Below are 17,055 nucleotides of genomic sequence, written 5' to 3'. Positions count from 1 at the left end.
CCTCCCCTGCACCATCTGTACATGTACTGAGCGCTGGGTATAAGGGCCGTCATCTCCTCTCCTCCCCTGCACCATCTGTACATGTACTGAGCGCTGGGTATAAGGGGCCGTCATCTCCTCTCCTCCCCTGCACCATCTCTACATGTACTGAGCGCTGGGTATAAGGGGCCGTCATCTCCTCTCCTGCCCTGCACCATCTGTACAGTTGCTGAGCGCTGGGTATAAGGGCCGTCATCTCCTCTCCTCCCCTGCACATCTGTACATGTGCTGAGCGCTGGGTATAAGGGGCCGTCATCTCCTCTCCTCCCCTGCACCATCTGTACATGTGCTGAGCGCTGGCTATAAGGGCCGTCATCTCCTCTCCTCCCCTGCACCATCTGTACATGTGCTGAGCGCTGGGTATAAGGGGCCGTCATCTCCTCTCCTGCCCTGCACCATCTGTACATGTGCTGAGCGCTGGGTATAAGGCGCCGTCATCTCCTCTCCTCCCCTGCACCATGTGTACATGTACTGAGCGCTGGGTATATAGGCCGTCATCTCTCCTGCCCTGCACCATCTGTACATGTGCTGAGCCCTGGGTATAAGGGCCGTCCTCTCCTCTCCTCCCCTGCACCGTCTTTGCATGTACTGAGCGCTGGGTATAAGGGGCCGTCATCTCCTCTCCTCCCCTGCACCATCTGTACATGTACTGAGCGCTGGCTATAAGGGGCCGTCATCTCCTCCCCTGCACCATCTCTGCATGTGCTGAGCGCTGGGTATAAGGGGCCGTCCTCTCCTCTCCTCCCCTGCACCATCTGTACATGTGCTGAGCGCTGGGTATAAGGGGCCGTCATCTCCTCTCCTCCCCTGCACCATCTGTACATGTACTGAGCGCTGGGTATAAGGCGCCGTCATCTCCTCTCCTCCCCTGCACCATCTGTACATGTACTGAGCGCTGGGTATATGGGGCTGTCATCTCCTCTAACCCCCAGCACCATCTGTACATGTACTGAGCGCTGGCTATAAGGGGCCGTCATTTCTTCTCCTCCCCTGCACCATCTGTACATGTGCTGAGCGCTGGGTATAAGGGGCCGTCATCTCCTCTCCTCCCCTGCACCATCTGTACATGTGCTGAGCGCTGGGTATAAGGGGCCGTCATTTCTTCTCCTCCCCTGCACCATCTGTACATGTGCTGAGCGCTGGGTATAACGGGCCGTCATCTCCTCTCCTCCCCTGCACCATCTGTACATGTGCTGAGCGCTGGGTATATGGGGCTGTCATCTCCTCTCCTGCCCTGCACCATCTGTACATGTGCTGAGCGCTGGGTATATGGGGCTGTCATCTCCTCTCCTGCCCTGCACCATCTGTACATGTGCTGAGCGCTGGGTATAAGGCGCCGTCATCTCCTCTCCTCCCCTGCACCATCTGTACATGTGCTGAGCGCTGGGTATATGGGGCCGTCATCTCCTCTCCTCCCCTGCACCATCTGTACATGTGCTGAGCGCTGGGTATATGGGGCCGTCAACTCTTCTCCTCCCCTGCACCATCTGTACATGTGCTGAGCGCTGGGTATAAGAGGCCGTCATCTCCTCTCCTCCCCTGCACCATCTGTACATGTGCTGAGCGCTGGGAATATGGGGCTGTCATCTCCTCTCCTGCCCTGCACCATCTGTACATGTGCTGAGCGCTGGGTATATGGGGCTGTCATCTCCTCTCCTGCCCTGCACCATCTGTACATGTGCTGAGCGCTGGGTATAAGGCGCCGTCATCTCCTCTCCTCCCATGCACCATCTGTACATGTGCTGAGCGCTGGGTATAAGGGGCCGTCATCTCCTCTCCTCCCCTGCACCATCTGTACATGTGCTGAGCGCTGAGTATAAGGGGCTGTCATCTCCTCTCCTGCCCTGCACCATCTGTACATGTGCTGAGCGCTGGGTATAAGGGGCTGTCATCTCCTCTCCTGCCCTGCACCATCTGTACATGTGCTGAGCGCTGGGTATATGGGGCCGTCATCTCCTCTCCTCCCCTGCACCATCTGTATATGTGCTGAGCGCTGGGTATAAGGGGCCGTCCTCTCCTCTCCTCCCCTGCACCATCTGTACATGTGCTGAGCGCTGGGTATATGGGGCCGTCATCTCCTCTCCTCCCCTGCACCATCTGTACATGTGCTGAGCGCTGGGTATAAGGCGCCGTCATCTCCTCTCCTCCCCTGCACCATCTGTACATGTGCTGAGCGCTGGGAATATGGGGCCGTCATCTCCTCTCCTCCCCTGCACCATCTGTACATGTGCTGAGCGCTGGGTATATGGGGCTGTCATCTCCTCTCCTGCCCGGCACCATCTGTACATGTGCTGAGCGCTGGGTATATGGGGCTGTCATCTCCTCTCCTGCCCTGCACCATCTGTACATGTGCTGAGCGCTGGGTATAAGGCGCCGTCATCTCCTCTCCTCCCCTGCACCATCTGTACATGTGCTGAGCGCTGGGTATATGGGGCCGTCATCTCCTCTCCTCCCCTGCACCATCTGTACATGTGCTGAGCGCTGGGTATATGGGGCCGTCATCTCCTCTCCTCCCCTGCACCATCTGTACATGTGCTGAGCGCTGGGTATAAGGGGCCGTCATCTCCTCTCCTCCCCTGCACCATCTGTACATGTGCTGAGCGCTGGGTATATGGGGCCGTCATCTCCTCTCCTGCCCTGCACCATCTGTACATGTGCTGAGCGCTGGGTATATGGGGCTGTCATCTCCTCTCCTGCCCTGCACCATCTGTACATGTGCTGAGCGCTGGGTATAAGGCGCCGTCATCTCCTCTCCTCCCCTGCACCATCTGTACATGTGCTGAGCGCTGGGTATATGGGGCTGTCATCTCCTCTCCTGCCCGGCACCATCTGTACATGTGCTGAGCGCTGGGTATATGGGGCTGTCATCTCCTCTCCTGCCCTGCACCATCTGTACATGTGCTGAGCGCTGGGTATAAGGCGCCGTCATCTCCTCTCCTCCCCTGCACCATCTGTACATGTGCTGAGCGCTGGGTATATGGGGCCGTCATCTCCTCTCCTCCCCTGCACCATCTGTACATGTGCTGAGCGCTGGGTATATGGGGCCGTCATCTCTTCTCCTCCCCTGCACCATCTGTACATGTGCTGAGCGCTGGGTATAAGGGGCCGTCATCTCCTCTCCTCCCCTGCACCATCTGTACATGTGCTGAGCGCTGGGTATATGGGGCCGTCATCTCCTCTCCTGCCCTGCACCATCTGTACATGTGCTGAGCGCTGGGTATATGGGGCTGTCATCTCCTCTCCTGCCCTGCACCATCTGTACATGTGCTGAGCGCTGGGTATAAGGCGCCGTCATCTCCTCTCCTCCCCTGCACCATCTGTACATGTGCTGAGCGCTGGGTATAAGGCGCCGTCATCTCCTCTCCTCCCCTGCACCATCTGTACATGTGCTGAGCGCTGGGTATAAGGGGCCGTCATCTCCTCTCCTCCCCTGCACCATCTGTACATGTGCTGAGCGCTGGGTATAAGGGGCCGTCATCTCCTCTCCTCCCCTGCACCATCTGTACATGTGCTGAGCGCTGGGTATAAGGCGCCGTCATCTCCTCTCCTCCCCTGCACCATCTGTACATGTGCTGAGTGCTGGGTATAAGGGGCTGTCATCTCCTCTCCTGCCCTGCACCATCTGTACATGTGCTGAGCGCTGGGTATAAGGCGCCGTCATCTCCTCTCCTCCCCTGCACCATCTGTACATGTGCTGAGCGCTGGGTATAAGGCGCCGTCATCTCCTCTCCTCCCCTGCACCATCTGTACATGTGCTGAGCGCTGGGTATAAGGCGCCGTCATCTCCTCTCCTCCCCTGCACCATCTGTACATGTGCTGAGCGCTGGGTATAAGGGGCTGTCATCTCCTCTCCTCCCCTGCACCATCTGTACATGTGCTGAGCGCTGGGTATAAGGGGCTGTCATCTCCTCTCCTCCCCTGCACCATCTGTACATGTGCTGAGTGCTGGGTATAAGGGGCCGTCATCTCCTCTCCTCCCCTGCACCATCTGTACATGTGCTGAGCGCTGGGTATAAGGCGCCGTCATCTCCTCTCCTCCCCTGCACCATCTGTACATGTGCTGAGCGCTGGGTATAAGGGGCTATCATCTCCTCTCCTCCCCTGCACCATCTGTACATGTGCTGAGCGCTGGGTATAAGGGGCCGTCATCTCCTCTCCTCCCCTGCACCATCTGTACATGTGCTGAGCGCTGGGTATATGGGGCCGTCATCTCCTCTCCTCCCCTGCACCATCTGTACATGTACTGAGCGCTGGGTATAAGGGGCCGTCATCTCCTCTCCTCCCCTGCACCATCTCTACATGTACTGAGCGCTGGGTATAAGGGGCCGTCATCTCCTCTCCTCCCCTGCACCATCTGTACATGTGCTGAGCGCTGGGTATAAGGGGCCGTCATCTCCTCTCCTCCCCTGCACCATCTGTACATGTGCTGAGCGCTGGGTATATGGGGCCGTCATCTCCTCTCCTCCCCTGCACCATCTGTACATGTACTGAGCGCTGGGTATAAGGAGCCGTCATCTCCTCTCCTCCCCTGCACCATCTGTACATGTACTGAGCGCTGGGTATAAGGAGCCGTCATCTCCTCTCCTCCCCTGCACCATCTGTACATGTACTGAGCGCTGGGTATAAGGAGCCGTCATCTCCTCTCCTCCCCTGCACCATCTGTACATGTACTGAGCGCTGGGTATAAGGGGCACGTCATCTCCTCTCCTCCCCTGCACCATCTGTACATGTACTGAGCGCTGGGTATAAGGAGCCGTCATCTCCTCTCCTCCCCTGCACCATCTGTACATGTACTGAGCGCTGGGTATAAGGAGCCGTCATCTCCTCTCCTCCCCTGCACCATCTGTACATGTACTGAGCGCTGGGTATAAGGAGCCGTCATCTCCTCTCCTCCCCTGCACCATCTGTACATGTACTGAGCGCTGGGTATAAGGGGCCGTCATCTCCTCTCCTCCCCTGCACCATCTGTACATGTGCTGAGCGCTGAGTATAAGGGGCCGCCATCTCCCCACCCTGGCACCCGGGCTACATTAGGGATCTCAGATGCCCGAGGACATTGCACAGGAATATAAGGCTCCCCCAGGTGCTAATGTGGCCAAAAAATTTTGACTTTTTGTTTTTCAGGTGGAAATCACTGGGAAGACGCCTGAGAGGAGACTAAGGAAATCCTCAGGTAACGGCCTAAATGATGTCTGAGGGAACCCGGGTACAAAGCCGACTACAGGGGGAGCAATGTAATAGCGGCAACATCATGGAATCTAGAAGTGGGATCACTGTGTTACCTCCTGTAGGTAATCCCCCTCCTCAGTAGGTCCCCCCTGTAGGGAATCCCCCTCCTCAGTAGGCCCCCCCTGTATGTAATCCCCCCTCCTCAGTAAGCCCCCCCTGTATGTAATCCCCCCTCCTCAGTAGGCCCCCCCTGTATGTAATCCCCCTCCTCAGTAGGCCCCCCCTGTATGTAATCCCCCTCCTCAGTAGGCACCATCCGTACGTAATCCCCCCCTGTAGGTAATCTTACATTAGGAAATCCCCCTGGCAGTTAGCCCCCAGTATGGAGTATCCCCCAATATAGTAGGGACCCTGTACCAGATAGCATCCTCAATATGAGGCATTTGTCCTGTTAGATAGACCCCCCCCCTCTCCCGCCATGTTAGACATCCCCCTTGGTAGTTACCACCCCTTCTCCATGTAAGCATCACATAGCTCCTCGCTCTGTCAATCACAGCACGCTCATTAGGAGACGTCTCCTGGGAGGATCCACTGGGAGCTGCAAGTGACACCGCTGTGGGGGGCCCAGTCTAGCTAGGGTCCTACTGGAGTCCGAGCCTGGCGGCCCCCTTCACTGCTCCTAACCCGGCTGCACAGGTGACCGTCTGCCCCTAATCACTGTGCCTGAAAGGTAAATCAAGGCTGCCATCTCATCTCTCATCACTTACAATGTTCTCAATAACTCTCCCTTGTATATAAAAAAAAAAAACAATAACAAACTTCTTACTATGAGCACAGTGCTGCCTCCTGAATGTAATCCCTTCACCATCACCCACAGTGGTTAGCTGCTAGCTGCTGCTGACCAGGGCTGCTTTTTGTGATGTAACCTGTTGCTGTGATTTCCTTTCTGCTTGGATAGCATCTTGCAAAGTCAGCGCATCACTCACCTCTTCTCCCCCCACATGAAATCTATAGTCGTGCACTGTAAATCCTTCCCCCAGAACACTGCAGCCTGTCTAGTCCAGTGCTTTTTAGCCAAAGAAGTCGGGAAAAGAAAGTCCAGGTGAGAGTACTGCTGGCAAACAGCTCAGGGGCCGTGGGGAGGTGGGGGGGGGGGGGGGGCTGCCCGGGTGATCGCTAGATTGTCCGGGCAGCCCATAGCATACAGCGGCTGTCTGCTGCCGCCGCTTCCATTCCCCTGGCCTGTCCGCTCCCCGTCTGCCCCCGCCGCCGTACACCTACTGGGAGGTGTGTCGCTCTGCTCCCCGTTCTGCTCGTTTCCCGTTACATGCCTCCTGCTCCCCTGGCCTGTCCGCTCCCTCCACCGCCATACGCCTACTGGGAGGTGTGTCGCTCTGCTCCCCCGTCCACCCTGCCGCTATATGCCTGCCGGGAGTTCCCGTCCGCCCCCGCCGCCATATGCCTGCCGGGGAGGTGTGCCGTTCTGCTCCTCCGTCCGCCTCCACTGCCAAACATAGAGCCGGGCGACTCCACGATCCTTTATTCAGTCATTTCCCTGAAAGGGGTCAGTGATTTGATCAAATCCCTAGGGAAATTATGGAACGGCGTGGTCATTTCATTATTTTCCGGGATTTGATCAAATCCCTGATCTATCATTTCACTGCAACATATATATATATACAAAAGGGACATATATATCATATGATGGTCATGTGACTCCTGTTACTTATAGGTGGGTTAACTGGAATGGCGTATATACAAGTCATCCCCCTGAATGAAGACGCTGCCGATCTGAATAACGTGAAGAACCTTTTGACAAATGGGAATTTCCCATTTAAAGATCCATCGACTGAAATCACCAGTATAGCGGCAACCACAGGTCAGAGACGTACTGGTTCTACTATCTTGACCAGCAGATGTAAGGCACACAGTCAGGGCGGGTGGACATAGGAATACGAGAGAAGGTGCACCAGCTGCCCTGACCAGTAGATAGAAGGCACACAGTTAGGGTGGGTGGACATGGGAATACGAGAGAAGGTGCACCAGCTGCCCTGACCAGTAGATAGAAGGCACACAGTCTGGGCAGGTGGACATGGGAATACGAGAGAAGGTGCACCAGCTGCCCTGACCAGTAGATAGAAGGCACACAGTCTGGGCGGGTGAACATGGGAATACCAGAGAAGGTGCACCAGCTGCCCTGACCAGTAGATAGAAGGCACACAGTCTGGGCAGGTGGACATGGGAATACGAGAGAAGGTGCACCAGCTGCCCTGACCAGTAGATAGAAGGCACACAGTTAGGGTGGGTGGACATGGGAATACGAGAGAAGGTGCACCAGCTGCCCTGACCAGTAGATAGAAGGCACACAGTCTGGGCGGGTGAACATGGGAATACCAGAGAAGGTGCACCAGCTGCCCTGACCAGTAGATAGAAGGCACACAGTCTGGGCAGGTGGACATGGGAATACGAGAGAAGGTGCACCAGCTGCCCTGACCAGTAGATAGAAGGCACACAGTTAGGGTGGGTGGACATGGGAATACGAGAGAAGGTGCACCAGCTGCCCTGACCAGTAGATAGAAGGCACACAGTCTGGGCGGGTGAACATGGGAATACCAGAGAAGGTGCACCAGCTGCCCTGACCAGTAGATAGAAGGCACACAGTCTGGGCAGGTGGACATGGGAATACGAGAGAAGGTGCACCAGCTGCCCTGACCAGTAGATAGAAGGCACACAGTCTGGGCGGGTGAACATGGGAATACCAGAGAAGGTGCACCAGCTGCCCTGACCAGTAGATAGAAGGCACACAGTCTGGGCAGGTGGACATGGGAATACGAGATAAGGTGCACCAGCCGCACTGACCAGTAGATAGAAGGCACACAGTCTGGGCAGGTGGACATGGGAATACCAGAGAAGATGCACCAGCTGCCCTGACCAGTAGATAGAAGGCACACAGTTAGGGTGGGTGGACATGGGATTACCAGAGAAGGTGCCCCAGCTGCCCTGACCAGTAGATAGAAGGCACACAGTCTGGGCGGGTGAACATGGGAATACGAGAGAAGGTGCACCAGCTGCCCGCATCCTCCACCAAATGTTGACCAGAAAACAGACAAGAGGGACTAGGATCGGGAGCTGGTGGTGTTGCTGTTTGAGGCTTTAGATTTCCATCACTCTGACATCATGGGCTCACGTCATGGCCAAAGATGTATAAGAACATAACTATAACAGAGGTGAACTACTAAGGATAGAGGAAAGGAAGGTTATGTTCTTTCACGTCCATGTCACATTGAATCCTATTGTTGTGACTTTGCAGCTTGTGACCCAATGTTACCATATTAGCGACCATTGTGTTATTTGCTTAACTTGTCTTATTGTGTCCATCAGAATGCACCAAGAGAGAGTGGAGCATGCAGTGCCAGTGCGAACCCGGATTCCAGTTTAACATGGAGCAGTGCAAATCCCACACATCGTGTTATATCCCAATGGAGATCGAATCGTACTGCTTCTGTCCCAGTCTGAACGCAAGCAACACTGTGTACTGCGAGGAGCCCCCACCACGTGCGTCATGGGGTGATATATAACATAGCTACCTGCAATTCCTTAGTAATAACCTACTTTATGTGTATCTATGCTGCCTGATAGGTTAGTAAGCCGATGGATTATGGCTGTGGATATATGGGTGGACATCGCTGGGATGTCACCGTTCTCCTTCTAAGCTTTAGTACAAGTCTGATAATACATATATGCTCTGTTCTCCTTTCTTTAGCTCCAGGTAAAGTGACCTTATCCCCCAAACCAGCTATGGTGGGGAGCAATGTAGTCCTGGAGTTCTCCTCGGTGGATGATGTCACCAACATACAGTGGTTCCTGGTCAACGTGTTGTTGAATATCATCATGGAGGTTCACAATGGCTCTATAGCCACGGTGGAGACCTCCAGCAGGAAGTCAACGCTGAGCATCAAGAACATTGCCAGATACTGGGGAGGTACTGCTACTTTATCATAGTTGTGGTGTTACTTTTATCACACAAAATTACCCAGAAGGTGGTCTTCTATAGTGATGGCTGCCTCTAAAAAAAAAAAAAAAGTCACTATATAGAATGTAGAAACTTATCAATCTTGTAGAGTCTCAGTATCCGGGGGTTTAGCTCCAGAGTCTCTGGTGTCCATTGGTCTGAGGACACAGTTCATGATGCTTAGTAGTTTAGTTGTACGATCCCTGGTGACTACCTGCCGATGCCAGCAGCTCCATCCACAGTCACTGATCTCCACTGCTTTCCCTCTGATGGATGGTAGCATCCCAATCTCTGGTGGGCAGGTGGTATTACTAGCAGGTGGTGGGTAAATAACGCTATATCACAGTATAAATAGAGCGAGGAAGCACTTTGCAGAGGTTGAAAACCCTTCATTGTCCTCTGGTTCTAGATAACATTCTTGCCTCTTGCCTCCCAGGACTCTACGTCTGCAGATTCGATTACCGAAGCTTACACTGGCAGGCAAGTCACATGGTGGAGTTCCCGCTCAGGTCCTCGGATATTGCTTCAAATCCACCCAACATTTTTCTTTGGAAAAACCTCACTGTGTTCTCAGGGATCACTGTGGAGTGCTGCATCCCAGATGATGGACGATCATACTATGTATACTGGGAGCCCGGCCATGTCATAGCAGGTCTGCCCCCTATATACAAGAATATAACTACGATAATACTGCCCCCTATTTACAAGAATATAACTACTATAATGGCAAAAGCAGGTGGAAGCAGAAATCCAATGCACTCACCAGCAGATGCGGTCTTCAAAGGTTTATTGGATACAAATCACCATCGGGAGGGGAAGAGTGGAACAGGTGCGGGAGTGTAGGCAACACAACAGTTTCACGCCGCAGCACTTTGTCAAGTTAGAGTACTCTAGAGTTAGAGTTACTCTAACTTGACAAAGCGCTGCGGCGTGAAACTGTTGTGTTGCCTACGCTCCCGCACCTGTTCCACTCTTCCCCTCCCGATGGTGATTTGTATCCAATAAACCTTTGAAGACCGCATCTGCTGGTGAGTGCATTGGATTTCTGCTTCTACCTGCTTTTGCCATACATAGTCTCTCTTTCCTCCGCTGCACCCCAGCTCCAGGTCCACTGGATATTGTCTACATACCTATCCACCTGTATAGCCTTATACACCTCTAGTGCGGGCTCTGCTCTCTACCGACTTGGTTATAACTACTATAATACTGCTCCTATATACAGGAATATAACTACTATAATACTGCTCCTATATACAGGAATATACTACTTTAATACTGCTCCTATATACAAGAATATAACTACTATAATACTGCTCCTATATACAAGAATATAACTACTATAATACTGCTCCTATATACAGGGATATACTACTATAATACTGCTCCTATATACAGGAATATAACTACTATAATACTGCTCCTATATACAGGAATATACTACTTTAATACTGCTCCTATATACAAGAATATAACTACTATAATACTGCTCCTATATACAGGAATATAACTACTATAATACTGCTCCTATATACAGGAATATACTACTTTAATACTGCTCCTATATACAAGAATATAACTACTATAATACTGCTTCTATATACAGGAATATAACTACTATAATACTGCTCCTATATACAGGAATATACTACTATAATACTGCTCCTATATACAGGGATATAACTACTATAATACTGCTCCTATATACAGGAATATACTACTATAATACTGCTCCTATATACAGGGATATAACAACTATAATACTGCCTCCTATATACAGGGATATAACTACTATAATACTGCTCCTATATACAGGGATAGAACTACTATAATACTGCTCCTATATACAGGAATATACTACTATAATACTGCTCCTATATACAGGAATATACTACTATAATACTGCTCCTATATACAAGAATATAACTATATATAATACTGCTCCTATATACAGGAATATACTACTATAATACTGCTCCTATATACAAGAATATAACTATATATAATACTGCTCCTATATACAGGAATATACTACTATAATACTGCTCCTATATACAAGAATATAACTATATATAATACTGCTCCTATATACAGGAATATACTACTATAATAATACCCCTATAGATCTGGTGGATGATTATCTGTATGTGTTTCTCTTCTGTAGATCTGGTATACAGAGGTAGGTCGCTATGTTACCAGCTCTCTATCAGTAATGTCCCGGGGGAGGACATGGATTACAGATGTATTTTCCGGGATGACTTGGACACAGTGGTGGAGTCTCGAGTCCACGTTGGTGTTATTACTGGTGAGATATTTGTGTCTTTCTTGGAGTTCCCACGACCTGTTACATCTTTAGGTCTGGATTATCAGGATGTCGGGGAATCCTTTCTGATCGGTTTATCCTCTTGTATCCTCCGATTTCCCTTTCCAGACACAGAGAGGGTGTGCGCCGATAACAGAGATGATAGATGGAGGGTGACCAAAGCCGGATACACTGCTGAAATCCTCTGTGCCAGCGGTAAAAGTGGACAAATTACCAGAAGCTGCTTGATGACTGGTCAGTGGGCAACACCACAAACCTCTTGTGTGGACATCAAGCTACAGGCTCTTCTGGAGCAGAGTCAGGTCCGCCCAACTATCCTTCATCTGATTTATATAGAAATCATCTCCATATAATGCTAAGAAACTTTATAAATCACATATTGACTTATATCCTGTATTATACTCCACATCCAGAGCTGCATGCATGACTGCAGCTTTATCATATATACAGTTTAGCTGAAATCCCATAATGTACTGCAATCCTAATCCGAACAGACACTGAATTAGCAGGGGGTGGTATTACAAAGAGTAGGAAGCCTACAGAATTGTAAATTTAGCTTTTCCTGCAAATGGAGTCCAGTATACAGATGTGTCCAGCCTCACCCTTCTCTTAGATAAGGAAAGGAATTCTTTATTACAGTCTTACCTCAATATCCCAACATGTTATCAGGGCACTCAGAGGCATTTGTGTCCCCTCGCATAGCTCACACTTTGTTAGAGAAGATCATGGCCTCTAGTTGCTGTGATAAGATACTAACAACATGTATAACTAGATAAGATGAGGGTGGACACATGTATAGGATACAACTCAGAAACAGGGGGCACCTCCTCTATATGTATATACTGTGTGATTATTTCTCCCATCAGAGGCTGAATGGCGGCCTGGGATCACCAGAGTCGGATATCCCTCAGATGATACAGGGATTAAGGAACTATACCTCACCAAGCCTGAACTACATCACTGACCCCGCAGACATCATCACCGTGGTGGAAACCATAAAGGTGCTCTCCATGACAGCAGTAGAGAGCAACATACAGCTTTATGCTGCTACTATGTCGGTAAGGAGGTCATCAAAACTCCGTCTTCATTATGAGATTTACTAAAATAAAGCCATCTAGATATTGGGGAGCCTTGAGGACCGGGGAACCATACATACGGTGCACCAAAGACAGTGTAGTTACATATTGTGCTTATAGCCTTCTTGTTCCCTTATACCCCAAAAAACCTGCGAAGAGGCGGCTTTCCCATGTTTTGTAGGTAAAAGTATGAAAGGTTGGGTGGATGACTTCAATCTCCTACTGTCTATTAGAAGCAGCTATAATGCAGCTTCTCTGAGACTGTATGCTGTGAGAGGGGAGAAGGAGCAGCTGTGGGGGTTAGTGGATGATCCGAATGCTAGGAGTAAATTATAGAATGTGTGGGCTGCTAGGAACTCTGGCAAAGTAAGGGTGAAGGTAACCCCCACACAAGTCTGTGCCATAGACTGTGCTGATGGCATGCGTGGATCAATTTTGTTGAAAGTTTTGGATACCCTCAAACTAGTTTTCTTCTCTCTGTGCAGGATCTTGTTACTGTGTGGAGTCGGCTGCTCAACTTTCATATGGAAACCTTCTGGACACCAGCACTTATCCGACAACCCATCCTGGGGTCCATGTTCCTACAGTCAGTCGAAAACATATCCAGACTTTTTGAACCAGATTCCAACTCCTTCATGTTCATCAGACCTAACGCCCAGATGAGTACTGTGGTCTTGAGCCCCTTGGTATGGACCAAGTACTACAAATCCTTCAATGGAAACTCCAGCATTTCTGTGGTCATAAAGTATGTGAATATGAGGAACGGTGATAATGTTACTGCGATAAATATGCTCCTTAAGAACCTCACTAAGATTCTCCCACGGAGAATTGGAGAAAGTGTTAAAGGACATGGACACATTGTGGGGAATTATATTCTGGTCAACACCATTAAGATCAGAAACCAGAGCAGAAGCCAAGCCAATTTAGATATGATCTTCGCTCATAGAAAGAACCCTAACAGGACTGCTATGGCCCAGTGTGTATTTTGGGACAATGGCCTATTTGACGGAGCTGGAGGATGGTCAGCAGAAGGATGCCGGACAATCCATGTAAATGACAGTGTCGTGTGCAGATACAGACGTGTGGCGGCCTTCTCAGTCTTGATGTCACTCGGTGTTTCCGAGGACGACATCTTGGAGACCGTCAGACAGGTTGGAGTTAGTTTGTCCATTCTGAGTCTACTCATCTCCCTCATAATCTACATCATAGAGTGGAAGTGGGTGGTTAAGGACGACATCACCTTCTATCGTCAAGTCGCCTTGATCAACATTAGCCTGTCCATGTTAATTGCAGACCTCTGGTTCTTAGGATCTACCTTTATAAGAGACAGTAGCCACGCCAACAAGCTGTGCATCTCCGCAGCCTTCTTCCAGCACTACTTCTATCTTGCCACAATGTTCTGGATGAAGATCCAGGGGCTCATTCTCCTCTACGAGCTCCTCTTCTCTTCCTACCAGCTCATCAGGCTTGCTGTGATTTCAGTCATGGTTGGGATCGGCTATATCTGTCCATTCATAGTTGCCAGTGTGACGATAGGTATAGATTATCCCAAAGAAGGATACATTACGGAGGGAGGCTGCTTCCTCAATCAAGAAGACGGAGCAGTCTTTGCCTTTTCGGGGCCGGTTCTTCTGATTGTTGTGCTGAACTGCTTCCCGATTGGTGCGATAATCTGGAATTCCTTCCAACCTCCAAACACCATAGAGCTGGAAGAAGAGGAGGATGACAGGAAAGCTTGGGTGGCCAAGGGGCTCACCATTTTAACATCTGTGTTTGGGATAATATGGTTTCTGGAGACGGCAGCACTGATAGATGAAGTGCACGAAGACGTTCATACTGCCCTTGAGATCATAAATACTTTCCAGGTAAGGTTGGTAGAATCAGTCATATTACTCCAGGCAGTATCAGCTAAAGCCCCAGTCCACAATGCCATAAAAATGATCCCCTACATAGCATCATTCCAAGAATCCAAAGCCTACAGAGCTCATTGTTAGGACTATTCCCATGTTCCATTGGATGTTGAATTTTGAAGGTATACCCCCCCACCATAAGCACTGCAGTATTTGTCTAGTAAGTTCTCCGGCTAACACCAGGTCTTCCTTCTTCAGGGTGTGATCATCTTTATCATCGTTTGTCTCCTGGACAAAAGAGTAAGTGACAACAATATTGCACAGATACGTTGTACATTGATGGGTTGAGGTCAAGTTTCTCAAATATACCAGCAAGTCCTCCGACATTCAGTGTTTCTTATGGTTTCAGATTCGGGAAGCTCTGTGGAAAATGATCCTCAAGTTCCTAGCTCTGTTCTCCTGCCTGAACTGCTGCGAATGTAACTCGTACAATGTGGTAAGAGAACAATCACCAGCTACAACTATTGTCACAAACTTCAGGTCAGAGTACGATGCTCCAGACTTCACTGACGGCATCTAGTTTCATGTCAGTTTTGTTAATTGATTACCCCTTTCTGTGCTATAAGATCTTCCAACATTTAATCATCTGGTCCAGAGTCCAGAAGTATTTTGACAAGGACACAAATGTCCTACTTTATTTTCTGTTCATCATCACAATGGATCAAAGCGATAGAGATGAGACTGAAGTTCTTGCCCATCCACTTAGGAATTCCATTTGGATATAGTTCCTCCATTTTCATAGGTTTAACTGACCAATAAGTAGTTTCATGGCCAAAGATATCCAGGGACTACAAAAACGATGTCAGATATGGAGGTGGGATTGACCCCTGGCACTGTCGCTGATCAGCCGATCGATGGGACCACAGCACTAGTATACCTAGTATTGCAGCTCAGTCCCATGCAATGAAAGATCTGCACTAGGGCAGTGATGGGGAACCTTCGGTCCTCCAACTGTTGCAAAACTACAATCCCCATCGTGCCTGAAAAGCCAAAGCGTTTAACAGCTGGAGGGCCAAAGATTCCCCATCCCTGCATTTGAGCCCACCAAAGGTTCCCCATCCCTGCATTTGAGCCCACCAAAGGTTCCCCATCCCTGCATAGGATCCCACCAAAGGTTCCCCATCCCTGCATAGGATCCCACCAAAGGTTCCCCATCCCTGCATAGGATCCCACCAAAGGTTCCCCATCCCTGCATAGGATCCCAACAAAGTGCAGTTCATGGAAGTTATAAACAGGTGGCCCAGAGATCTAACGCAGGTGAAGCAGGATGAATATTTTAGTCTACAGAGTGAAACCTTCAGACTTTAGGCAAATGCTGGAAAATCTCAGACACTGACTAGCAAAAGTATCGGCATCATCGGTATTCTATATAGCTAGGTGAGTCTGTGACATACTGACTGCTTCTTTCCCACCCATTGTGATGCAGTACAGAGGCCGAGTGATGAACATGATGTCACCGTCCACATCCTTCTGGACCCCCTTGTAGAATCACAGCCTCTCTACATTCTATTTGGGACTTGAGGTCTCTTTGGTTTCCTTCAATGCGTTGGGTCTTCTTGAGAAACAGCCGATGATGAGCTTCAGTCTGATCCTCCGTAGAGGAGGCAGCGACTGGGCCTGATCCATGAAGCTCATATTCCTTTTTGATGGACGCACTCTAGTGACTACAGGCATCGAATGTTCGTTTTGTCGTACTTTTTGTCAGTTTGACACTGAATTGTAATGTCTTAAAAAGAACAATAGTGATGGCCGTAACCTGAGATAATGGTCGCTGTAAATGAAGGTAAGGAGTCAAAGTCTCTGTCACATATAGGAAAATGGACTCTCACCTAAATGTGATGTCCTGAAGGAGCCGGTGTTCCAGAGATCCTGAGCTATGACTGGCCAAAGTAACAGAGTGCGGTCACCCAGTGCAGGACAACAGGACAGTCTGACTGACCGATAAAGCACAGAATAAAGTCTTATGTCTAAACAAGTGACGCAGAAACCGCTCTTGGCAACGGCTACATACAAAACCATAACCTTTCTATTCTTGTATTCTAGGAGCAGACCAGTGAACCAGAAGCTCCTGAGACTTACAGACAAATCGATATCAGCTAGAGCCACCGCCACGTGACAAAGTGACCAACACTACTGCAAAATATGGAATCTGTGTCCCGAAGGAGAAAGCTACATATAAACACTGTACACGTATTATAGCAAATCTGTGAAGAATAAACTACCTGTACTATCCCTCATCCACATCATGTCTTCTACTCCAATCACACCCACTACCCTTCTAGTCTCCGACTGTGGGATCCTCAATCGGTCACTGTTCTTGGCCGTGCAGGTCTATCCCTGCTCGGGGCCACATTCCCAAATATCCCCTGCATGCTGGTTATGCTTTTGACGTTAAACTCTCCGGTCATCTTCCTATCCCCTGCTCATTCTTCTTCATTGGGTTTGAATAATAAGATCCATGTCATTCCAGAACTCTGCATAGGTGTACTAGTCCCCCTGCCTGTCCTGACCTCCGCATGCTCGTTGCCC

The 17,055-nt window shown here is 49.9% G+C and overlaps 1 protein-coding gene across 3 annotated transcripts in view; it reads left to right on the top strand.

Annotated features, from left to right (window-relative positions):
* The window catches only part of LOC138795149 (adhesion G-protein coupled receptor F3-like), a 33,995-nt gene extending 17,269 nt beyond the window's left edge, over positions 1-16,726 (top strand). Inside the window, exons 8-19 of one of the 3 annotated variants that reach the window (XM_069974126.1) lie at positions 5,164-5,212; positions 6,941-7,087; positions 8,590-8,763; positions 8,972-9,190; positions 9,657-9,872; positions 11,382-11,522; positions 11,649-11,842; positions 12,407-12,598; positions 13,102-14,481; positions 14,725-14,766; positions 14,876-14,962; positions 16,570-16,726. In XM_069974126.1, the coding sequence (XP_069830227.1) occupies positions 5,164-5,212; positions 6,941-7,087; positions 8,590-8,763; positions 8,972-9,190; positions 9,657-9,872; positions 11,382-11,522; positions 11,649-11,842; positions 12,407-12,598; positions 13,102-14,481; positions 14,725-14,766; positions 14,876-14,962; positions 16,570-16,626 (2,898 nt within the window). In that variant the 3' untranslated portion in view covers positions 16,627-16,726. Of the gene's footprint in view, positions 1-5,163; positions 5,213-6,940; positions 7,088-8,589; positions 8,776-8,971; positions 9,191-9,656; positions 9,873-11,381; positions 11,523-11,648; positions 11,843-12,406; positions 12,599-13,101; positions 14,482-14,724; positions 14,767-14,875; positions 14,963-16,569 lie in introns of all 3 variants that reach the window. The other 2 variants (XM_069974128.1, XM_069974127.1) reach the window with 2 other exon arrangements.
* The last annotated feature ends 329 nt before the right edge of the window (positions 16,727-17,055 follow it).

This window comes from Dendropsophus ebraccatus, chromosome 6 (genome assembly GCF_027789765.1).
Source record: "Dendropsophus ebraccatus isolate aDenEbr1 chromosome 6, aDenEbr1.pat, whole genome shotgun sequence".
In the NCBI taxonomy this organism is placed as follows: Eukaryota; Metazoa; Chordata; class Amphibia; order Anura; family Hylidae; genus Dendropsophus; species Dendropsophus ebraccatus.
This window is presented reverse-complemented; position numbering and strand designations above follow the sequence as displayed.